We start from the raw sequence: 11,905 nt of genomic DNA on the forward strand, positions 1-11,905 counted from the left end.
CCTTTCCGTTAGATCCTATTCACTGTAACGGTACCGTTATATGGCCCGAGAAACGTAATTGTTGCAAACGGTTCAAATAGGGGCAAATGGATTTTTATTGTTTTATTTCGATATTTTTATGCAGATAAGGTGGCGACTATAGAGCTTTTTGGCTCTAGTAAGTATTATTAACAAAAAATCCTAGAAAAATGTCTGTTGAATTTTAATCCTTCTATGAAAACCGTTTGCAAAACTTCAACGTATGCAAGAAATGGAAAGATAATTTGTTAAAAATCCGTATACCATGTTGTCCATATATTATTTACTTCATCTTCACAGAATATCTTTTTATAAACTTTGTTAATTATAGTAGGTAATGTGTGGAGTATCACTCTAATTGCAAATGTCTAATTACAACTGATTCTTTGGCTGGCGCATTATGAAATCATTTATAGCATTTAAGAAACAAAACAACATTGCTTTTTATTGGCGCAATTTATTTTAAAAGAGTTTGATTCTAGGATTGTTTCCACTTATGAGGCCTTTGTCAACAATATTTAGTTATACATGTTTAGCAACTAACTAAATCATTAACTAGATACCCGTAAATACCCTTGACAAAGGCTTAATATGCCGAAACAATTGCATAGTGAAATTCCAATAAATTTAAAAAAGTTATTCTCTCCTTACAAATATTTCTATTTCGAATAATCGTATTCGGGAATTTTTGAAAGTTCATGTATCTACCTATTTGACTAATCTAATCATAGTCTCAAAAGATACATTGGTATTGAAGTAATTAGCGGAATTCCCCAAAAGACTTACGTAACATAAACATAAAAGATAACGATGTAGATATTATAATTATTAGGAATGCATCACAACTGTTTAACCATTTATCTTGATCAACTAACAACCCCTATTACCGATTCTGTTTATCCTAACGATTAGCACAGGTCAAGTTGTAAATTTAACACTGATAAGATGATATGGGATGAATAAAGATTCCTGGTAGATAACAATAAACTGTAGACAGCTGGGTGCTACTGCGTAACATGAAATTTTAATCAAGTTTTATTATACATATTTATACAATATTTTAGGAAGTTAGTACAGCGATTGTCCATTATGTCAGATCACGTAGACCGATGGTATTATTAAAGCAAATGTTTTCATAACTCGTACTGTTTGCGATAACTAGCAGTTAATCTGTTTAATTACTACATAGATAAAAGTTATACTTTCAGAAAAACCACCGGTTTATTTTATAGTTCATATTCGGTGACTAAAATCACGAAGTACAGTCATCATCATAAGGTCGTCAGTCCTAAGACTGGTTGGACACATACCTCCACTTTTTCCTATCCTAAGCTAAACTTCGCATTTCCCTAAAACTATAAAAACTCATATCCTTAACAATTTGCGAACAGTAGTCTAATCTAGGTCTACCTCTACCCCTCCTAACTCCTGTTTCTACCTCTAATATGTCTCTGTCTAGACATTCATGCCTGAGAAGGTGTCCTACCAATCTATCTCGCCTATTTTTTATTGACTTCCATAGAGTCCTCTGTTCTCCTACTCCTTCCAATACCTCTTCGTTTTTAACCTTTTCTACCCACGTTATCCTCATCACCCGCCTATAACACCACATTTCGAACGCTTCTAACCCACTGTCCATGTTTCGCACCCGTACAACGCCGTGCTCCAAACATACACCTTTAACAACCTTTTTCGAATTTCTAAATTAACCGTTCGCGAGCATAGAAGTGACTTCTTTTTATTAAAGGCGACACGACCCTCCGCTATCCTCTGCTTTATATCCTTACTACTCCTTCCATCCTGACTTATCTGACTTCCTAGGTATCTAAAATCAGCCACTTCTTCTAATTTTTCGTCTCCTATCTTTATATTTGCTCTTTCCCTACTTTTTCTTCCCTTGCATACCAGTAGTTTAGTTTTACTTTTATTTATTTTCATACAGTACTGATCTGTCAGTACCGCTTCCGTTTTATTTAAAGCTATCTCTAGGTCCTCCTTGCTGGATGCTAATACTGCTATATCATCTGCAAATCTAAGCATATTAATCTTTTGCCCTTGCACATCTATCCCACAGTTGTACTGTCTTTAATGATGTTGATGGCGTCACGAAGTACAGTAACTAACGAAAACCTATTTTATGAACCTCGTGGTCATATTTAGTTGGTCATCAATATTAATTTGATTGGGGATGATATTGATCAGAAATGTTAAAAAAAATTCCTTTCATGTCTATTACTATCGCAACTATTGCTATTGCTTATTCTCGCTTAATATTAGACAAAGTTGGTCCGGTTGTCGACCTATTGTCCAAGCAAATTTGCACTACGCCATTCATATTTCAAAAATATCATAAAGCCTGCGAATATTTCACATAAACCCTTTTGAAGCAGATGTTTGCGGCGGTATATGTAGATGTAGGTCAGTGGAGCTAAAGCCCTTACGTATCCTCGCAGTAAGGTCGACAATTTTCTAACAGGAAATCCTGAATACAGTTATTGCACTGGACATTTGACACAGACATCAATCATATCCTTACAAAAGATGTTAAGTAAAAGTAAGTAAAGGCTAGTTTGAGGTTTTTTCATGTCAGTTCCTTCTATAAGCTCATATTTGTAAAGGCTGGCCAGTTTGACAAGTGGCAAGCGGACACAAGGGAAAAAGAAAATATGTTTCTAGGTATTAATAGATGAATTTGAAGGTAAAGAGGTGGGATTAACATGTATATGTTCGATTCTTATGACGTATTCGATCAAAAGTTATTATTGACGTTTATAATCTATCGAGATTTAATAAAGTTCTAATGATGAACAGCGTGCAATATGAAATTTATTTTTGCGATCTATCTCTTTTCTTAAAGATCATTTCTGTTATAATTTTTTTATACAATTCAGGATGTATTTAAATTTCATTTGTTGTACGATATGGTAGTTGAAGACATTTAATTCCATAATTTATATGTCTTTTTTTAGTACAAATTTTTAAAACTTGTCATGTTAACGTTTGAAATGAAAATGAAAAATTAAATGCTTTGAAAATATCGATGAATTTAGAGTATTTTATAGATTTAAAAAGAAATTTTAGAGTAGAAATAGATTAGATGCAATGAAATCTTCTAGGAATTACTCGTCTTATGTTTTACATTATTTGATATCTTCTTTCAATTTTTTTAATTTTAGCAGTTTTGTGCAGTTTAATAATTCAAAAGGACAATTACATTCCTTTTCAAATATGTTTTATATGTTTTATAGTCCATTCCCATATTTAGCTTTGATCTTTTCTTAAGAAAGGTATAGCTTTAAGTTATTTGATGGCAAATGATAAAATTAAAATTTCGACTGTTGAAAAACGCTATGAAATTACATAGCTATATATAAATTATATGGCATCGGTTCCTTTAGAACGTAATGCTACCCAATTTTTATAGACGGAACTGTAAAACGTTTAAAAGGACGGTAGTCGCAGGACCTACCGATTCCCCTATTTTGCAAGCTTTCAAAAAATCTTTTCGGACAATAGTACAAGTTTTATTGCTCAGGTCGACAATGCAGTAAAAAGTGGGCAAAACATTTCTTTGAATTGCACTGGTTCCGTTAGAAAGTTTATTGCGTCTTGTGAGCGTTCCTTTTTTATTGTCCATACTATTTTGAAACGCTTTAAATAATATTGTACAATGGCGACTAGGTACCTGCAGATATCTTTCGAAAAGGCGATCTGAAAGGGATAATTTTTACTTACATACTACATACTATAAGCTTAATCTCCTTAAAGTATGTAAGCATTTTAACAGTTTGATTATCTTATTTTCCGAAATGAATACGAAAAGGAGTAGCAAAAGCCAGATGATTTTATCATGTTGTGCCAAAGAATCCCTGAATTTTGTTATCTTAAAGCTTTTAGGAACAAAATTCGTCTACTGAATTTATTGGAAATCGATGTAACATTTTAACCGTTTGATTATTTTATTTTGCCAAATGAAGAGGAAAAGGAGTAGCAAACGCCAGATGTGCGGGTAAAAGGGTTGTTGCAAGTTAGATCCTAGTATTCTGAGTATACTTTGAGCTTTTCTGATTTTATCCGTGTTGCACCATACAATCCTTGAATACTCAAGTGTTTTTGTGACCAGTGAGCTTCTCCGACTTTTCCTTAAATTTTTCTGAAATGTCCAAGGTACAGTCTGGAATTTCGAACTACTCCGATATCCTGATTATTTTCACGGGAGACCCTCGTTTATGTGACCGTTATCTTAAAGCTTTTAAGAACAAAATTCGTCTACTGAATCTAATGAAAATCGATATAACATTTTAACCGTTTGATTATCTTATTTTGTGAAATGCACAACAAAAGGGGTAGCAAAAGCCAGGTGTCGCGCGCGTAAAAGGGTTGTTGCAAGTTAGATCCTAGTATTCTGAGTATAATTTGAGCTTTTTTGATTTTATCCGTGTTGCGCCATACAATCCTCAGAGTTTTTGTGACCAGTGAACTTTTCCGACTTTTCCAAAGTTATGTAGTAAAATTCCTAAACACTCTGAGCTTCCCTGGAGCGCAGACTTTCCCTAAATTTTTCTGAAATGTCCCAGGTACAGTCTGGAAATTGGAACTGCTCCGATATCCTGATTATTTTCACGGGATGTTTTCACAATGCTTTTAAGAACAAAATTCGTCTACTGAATTTATGAAAATCGTTATAACATGTTAACAGTTTGATTATCTTATTTTGCGAAACGAATAGGAAAAGAAGTAGCAAAAGCCAGGTGCCACGCGCGTAAAAGGGTTGTCCGCTCCCACACACATATCTAAATAAAACCCTCGCTAATACCGTGTCAACAGTTACGAATGTCACTTTTGTGACGGTACGCTGTTATGGTCCTTTTCGTCGTTCCTTTGCGGTCTTTCAAGTGTGCGTCTTAAGCCACCGAGAACACGATGCATCCCGTTATACCTGCACATTTTATTTATTCCTGTGTGAATTTGTTTGCTCTGCTTACCTTCTTAAATAAATTTGTCTTTTTCGTGACTATTCGAAAGAATTAATGCCTATAATACACACGAAGGTCTTTCAGTGGAAATGATGAACATATTTTTGTTGTTTCAAATGATACAAAGTTTTCCTTGATAAATAATACAAAAAACATTTACCTAGTACATTTTTAATAATAATATCAATATCGCATTCTAAATTCATATCTTTATATGATCACCGTGTATATTTGTAAGTATTACAGAAAGAAATGATAAAAAAGCGATTTTTTATGCTTATCATCTGTTTCTCTGTTTTTCCTTTTAGTAGGTATTCGTTATATTAAAACAAAAAATTGTTCCTACCAGCAGCATTTGCGGGGTGTCTTTTGACGATTATAGGCAAAAAGATGATTAAAGATAATTATCTGATCTCATCTTTTAATAAGTATCGTATCGTATTATTGTTTTTATAAAAACCAATTAATTAAAAATACAATTTCGAAACATATGTGTACTTTTTGTGGTGTAGACAGTATCACGATGGATATTTTTGAGTTTTTTTTTGTGCATATAGACACATACACTTTTCATGAACCGTGTGGCCAGTCGTCCCGCACTCTTTGTTAATGAACGTAGAACACCCTGATTCACGATAATAAGTATATAGATTATTTTAATTTGATAAAAGTAAATATTTTATTTCTCCATTTCTAGAACTGTATAAAAAATTTAAATCAAACCGCTGGGAAAAATAAGAAACAGGAATAGTAATGGTAATTTCAACCTTGCGTTAATGATACAAATCAAACATTCCACTTAAGAGCGTCATACAGATTTTTTTCTGCACATTTCGAAAATAAATAAAAGAATGTTTAACAAAAAAAACATTTATTATTTGTATTGGTACACTAACATAGGTACATTAAATATTTAGGATTATCTTTTTGGTATAACATGACCTAAATCGTATTTTCCACGTACACATTTTATTTTAACACCGGGTGTATCCTGTAGCCTTCCCACCCGACAGAGGACGATATTGTGTTCCTGTAAATTATGTCCTATTCCAGGCACATACGCGAACATTTCTTTTCCATTCGTGAGACGAACGAGAACGCATTTACGATTCGCTGAATTCGGTTTTTTCGGTTTTCTAATAAGAGTTTTGAGTACCACTCCTTTCATAAAAGGGTTGCCATCTAGGGGACGTCTAGGATTTCGTTTTTTAATATGAGGCCCTGTTCTGTGCATTTGATTAAGAGATGCCATGGTTCTTTCTGCAAAAAATAAAATGCCATTAACTTGTGTAAGTTGATTATTATTATAACTAAACTCTCATACTCATTTTTTTTTTTCACAGAGAAAATGCCTGGTTCCAGCTACTCAATCATTTATTAGCCCTATTTCGTTTTTGTTCCCGAGTCTAATTATTTCTAGTATTAGTACTTTTATTGTTTTATTTTCAATTTATTACTTCTATTTTAAAAATTAATCCATATATACTATAATATATTTCCAAAATATGTATTGGGTAGGTACATTTGTAGTCTGTAATATTTTCTTAAAACTTATATTAAAGAATTAGATTCTGCACAAGAAATGTCTCGTGGATACGTTTAAAAATGTGTGTGGTCACCATCTTTTGACGGTAACGTTAGGGCTTAAGGGGTGGTGTGTGATGGTGGTCAGATAGTATAATCTCCAAGCCTGCACTTTCTCATTTCCCGGTGCAATATAGCGTGATGTGAGTTCAAATCGGTGATGCATTGTGATTTTGCGCTATTCATCTGTCACTGCTAGACAATGTTCAAAATGCGTCACCTGCCACTGGTCAACCCACGCCATGCACTCTTAGTTTTGACCATTCAGTTTGTAATAAATGTGTCTATCTTTATTGCTACATTTTGTAGCTGGTTATCATTCAGTAAAGCAGATTAGGATTATGAGAAAGGGTGGCAAATATTGATTCTGCTTTTTACTTGTAAATGCAGTATGAGAATATCAAATTTATTTATTGATAAATAATATATATAATACCTACTTTCTCTATTTTAAAGAAAAATCTAAACATGATTGCTTTATCTTTCGGACGTTTTTTTTTTATTTTTTATCACTTATTATTACTATTTAGGTTGAAATTGTTGAAAGTATAAAATCATCTTGTTAAATTTTCTAGCAGCAAATGTATTTTTGATAGGCCATGATTTTCAACTTTATAACCTGCACAAATAACAGAACATATTAGCATAGGAAAGTAAGGTAGTGGTTCTTTAATATTAATGTGTAAATTATTTTATATAAAGCTACTCAATCGATATGCTAATTATTCATAATCTTGATATCAATTAAAAAATGCTTTAGTACTTTAACAATAAATATTTTGCTGAAAGAAAGAACTTACATTGAGAACAAGTAGGAAACAATAAGAAAGATGAAAAATTATTAATAGTGACACTAATTTGGCAGTTCTCATAAGAAATCATTTAAATTTGAACAGAAGATTACCTTTACCTATCTGTTTAGGAGATAATGAATTACAACATACTTGTTATAAATAATGGGGTAATTTTCAGAACATTTCTTTCTTATTTTCTTGGTATTACAGTACCTTGACTAATACTGTTGGAAATTGAAACAAACGGCTTCACTTCAGGTACTAGGGTGACTCTGAAACTAGGTAGTTTTATCAAACTTGAGGTGAAAGTACTTAAATACCGTTTCACAACATTCATGTTGTAATTTTCACAGTAGTTCTCAATTAAATTAATAAATTGTAACAGTATTACTTCAGTAAATTCATGAAAACACTTGTCAAACTTTAAGGTTAAAAAGTTAAATTTACTAAAAACTTTTTGTTCTTCTTCTAACAGCGGCTATAGAGGCAACTCGATTAATTCAGCCACATTAAAATTAAGAACTGCACCTTTCCACCAAACTCAAAAGAAGAATTGATGGTATATTTTCAGAGACACAAGATATGTTGAAAAATGATAAGAAATTAATCAGATATTATATCAGCTTGCACAATAATAAACAAAAATCGTTTTCTTTAATTAGTAAAATCGAAATCAAATTTCGCAAACATTTTAAACATGGAAAGGTATAAAAAAAGGCTATGAATTAGATTTGTAGTTTTACTTAGTTTTGTTTGTTCATAATTACCCTTTAATTTTCACGTATTCATCATTATTAGTGGAGCTAATTCGTTTTTTCTTGTTCTCTTCTATAGATTGATTTACAAATGAAAGTTTATTGACGCTAATTTGGAGTGATATCGACAGTTGGATGGTGTCCAATGATACTTGTTCTTTCTGCAACTCGTTTGTTGTTGTCTTCTTCAAGTAAAAACGTTAGGAAACGTCTTGTAGTTTATTAAGGTAAGAATGTATGCCCTAATTAAAATACCACTTTAAATGTCCTCTTGGAAATTAGTTATAAACGATAAACAAAAGATTATAAAAAATAATACAAGTTCTAATGCCTTATTAAAACAGGCGTTCAGCGCTATAGAAGGAAGCTTCTTTAATCATTTATGCCATAATTTTTTATTGGAAAAATTGTTATTAACAATTTGTAATTGAACTAAATCTTTGATTTTTTGGTTGATTAATATTTTTGAACGTATCCAATGTTCATTTTCTTGCTCAATGGATAATTGTGTATCTATTGTATTTCTATTTTTACATCTATTACCTATACACTTTGTATATCTATTATCTATGGCCATTATATAATTTGGAGCTTTACTTGGTTTTGTTTGTTGAAAATTGCGTTTTAATTTTCAGATATTGTTCATTAATATTGCATCTAATTCGTTTTCTCTTGTTCTGTTTTACAGATTGGCCTATTATTGAAAGCATATTGAAGTTTCCTTGGGTATTATTGAGTGTCCCCGAATGGATCGTGTACAGTGATATGTTCTTACTGCACTTCGTTTACCCTTGTCTTCCCCACTTGGAAAAATTTTCTGCATTTTTAAGGTAAGCATGTGTGCCCAAATTAGAATTTTACATTAAAATAAGATGATGGATACTGGTTACTGAGGCTTACTAATGTATAAGTTTTTCCATTTGTACCATTGTAATAAAAACTTCTCTAGTGCTCAACATTATTGTTTTACATTCTGTTATCAAATTATTTACTAGGGGAACTAGAAACAATTTATTTCACAGGAACATTATTAAAACTCTATGGATTGCAATGCAATGGGAGAATAAAATAGCAAAAAATCAGTAAAAAATTACAGAACATTGTTGATTTACAACTTTTATTCCATGTTATTTACTTACTACACTTCGTTAATTCATTTTTTATCCGTTTTTACAGATTATCTTATAAGCATGAAGTTAATTTTTATTCTACCCTGTGGTGTCATTTTTCTTGGACTATGGACATTGGCCTGCCGTTAACATCTTCATTTTGCAACATTATCCAATTAATCTTCGACGAATGATTGAGAGAGCACCTTGAAGTTGATTTGCATCCCAAATTGTCTGCAGTGGCATCATTCTTCCTGGATTTGCATTACTGTTTGCACTTGTTGACTTTGGCACATTGTAATTAATTAAGGTGAGAATACATAACATAATTAACATTTGTTTCTCATTATTAATCTGTTGCCACCCTATCTGTTTCAGATCGCCGGTGGAGAAGATAAAGAAGACCCCGTAGTTAAAATACTTGTCTATTTTGCATGTTTTTTGTAGTTTATTTTATTTGAATTAATTTTTGATTGTAGATGTTGTTATTGTTTTTAGTTGTAGTCGTTATTACTGTACTAACACGTTTAGTTTTTTTTGGTAGTCATAGTCTAACATGTCTCTTGCTTACCTCTTCGCTTAGCTTACTGCATATTCTTCCTAATTTGCTTTGCATTTACCCTACGAGTTCTACATGATTCAACGTTTCGTTATCGTGTGTGTTTCTTCTCACCCTTGTGGAATTAGGGAGGGCCTCCCCGAACGACTTCCCTTGGGCTTAGCTATTTAGTTGATCTTAAAAGTGTCTTATACACTTTTCGCGAGTCTACTCTAGCGTTACTTCCTTTCAGACAGGGTACAGTGGGTTATCTGGAATAGGAGCAATAGGCGACTGCCCAGCTTGCCTTGGCGAAATCTGTCCGATCTTTTCTACCAAAGCTATTAGTATTTGTCGTTAGTCCTTGTAATTGCACTATTCGCTTTCAGGTAACCGAAGAAGACGAAGGCATCGTATTGTTTGCTTTTTATTGTATTTTCTTTGAAATTTCATATGTTTTCTTGTCTTTCTTTTACAGGTATTTTGTTTATTACTTTATGAACTGTTATATTATGTAATTGTAACTTAGAATGATAGTTAAAATGTTTCTAAATTGATCTTTTGGCATAAATGTTAAAATTAAATTAAATATTTGTTTATTAAAATTCATTTGGGTGGATAGGGTGGCTATAAGGGGAGATGCGGAGGCCACAGAGGGTTAGGAAGACTTTTCTCCTTAATCTTGTTTTGTAATGGTAATATAACAGTTCGTAAGTAATAAGATTTTTTTTTGCATACAAATGTAATTTGTTTTCTTTTGTTTTACAGGTATTTTCTTTTTACTCTGTAAACTGTTAATTAATTTCCTGGTTTTGTAACTATTAAATACTTTATATATATTATGTATTAAACTATTACTAGAAATAAATATGTTGTAATTAGTGTAATTAATAAATATATGGGTTTAATAAATATATTTTAATTTTATTAGCTTTTTTATTGAATAATCTTTAATATAGAAGTAATTTATTGAAGAATTAAACAAAAATTTACAGCAAAAGATAAATTTTAATCCTTATATACTCCTCGGGAGGAAGATGTTCACCAATATCCTTAGTACATTGTAAGGCTTATAAAGTGTATTTTTTAAGACGTGCAACCTCAAACAACAACATCTAAATAAACAACAGCCAAAATCGACCCATTTATACGGAAAATCAACATGGTAAATTAATTTTGAGAATTTTTTATTAAAACTTTTCGATTATCCCTTATATTACACTTAAGGAATTACAGTATATCCTTCGTAACTCAGGTACCTGGATGGACATCTCACGGTCCATAGTTAAATATTATTGCATCTAGTTTACAGGTTTCTACTATATTATCAGACAGGTACTAAACGGCAATAATAATAACACTAAAATTTGCCCGCTAAATTGTCTGATTTCCCAAGCGCCTTATGCTCTCCTAATACAAATTTCCGATTTTCAAAGTTTCGCGAGAATTTGATTTCGTATCGTGTCTGGCACCTTCACCAAAATTTAGCAACCTTTGAATTGTTTTTTCCTATAAACATATAAATGTCGCTACTTCATAAAAAAAAACAATTTAAAGGCACACTCATTTGCTTTATTTTTACCAGATTATGAAATTTTATTGGTTCTTGCCTTTTTCTTTCGGTTCAGTCGCACCATGTATATGAACGAAAATCGAAATCGAAAAGTAATGGAAAATTCAAGTTTTTTGAAAAAGACCCGATGCAACTTATGCTCTCCTAATACAAATGTTGAAATTTATGAAAATTTTCAGTTTTGAGCCAAATACGAGGGTTAGTCGAAAGGAAATGGAAAATTCAACTTGTTTCTTGAAATTTAATTTTTCCATTACTTTTTGACCAACCCTCGTATATGACGCAAAACTGAAAATTTTCATAAATTTCAACATTTGTATTAGGAGAGCATAAGTCGCGAAAGATCTTTTTCAGACTTCCAATTTTTAGCGCGGGATCAAGGTATGGCAGTTTAATTTTTCGTTATTCACGTAGTTCGGCGTTGAAAGCTTTGATTTGCACTAGTACTATAAAATAATTGAAATTTATTGCTCGAATTGCGTTTTTTTATGTAAGTGTTGCTTTAAAATTCAACTTTTACTGAAAATTTTTGCTTAATTCTTCAATAAATTACTTCTA

The 11,905-nt window shown here is 31.9% G+C and overlaps 1 protein-coding gene across 1 annotated transcript; it reads right to left on the minus strand.

Annotated features, from left to right (window-relative positions):
* Positions 1 to 5,848: 5,848 nt before the first annotated feature.
* On the minus strand, positions 5,849 to 7,832 carry LOC108740154 (40S ribosomal protein S12, mitochondrial). The gene is made up of 2 exons (XM_018474365.2): positions 7,586 to 7,832; positions 5,849 to 6,254 (listed from the first exon to the last, which is right to left on the minus strand). Exons 1-2 carry the CDS (start codon positions 7,707 to 7,709, stop codon positions 5,914 to 5,916), a joined length of 465 nt encoding a protein of 154 aa, XP_018329867.1. The 5' UTR covers positions 7,710 to 7,832; the 3' UTR covers positions 5,849 to 5,913.
* Between the last annotated feature and the right edge of the window lie 4,073 nt (positions 7,833 to 11,905).

The sequence above is a fragment of the Agrilus planipennis genome, unplaced genomic scaffold, assembly GCF_000699045.2.
Source record: "Agrilus planipennis isolate EAB-ADULT unplaced genomic scaffold, Apla_2.0 scaffold215, whole genome shotgun sequence".
NCBI classification, from domain to species: Eukaryota; Metazoa; Arthropoda; class Insecta; order Coleoptera; family Buprestidae; genus Agrilus; species Agrilus planipennis.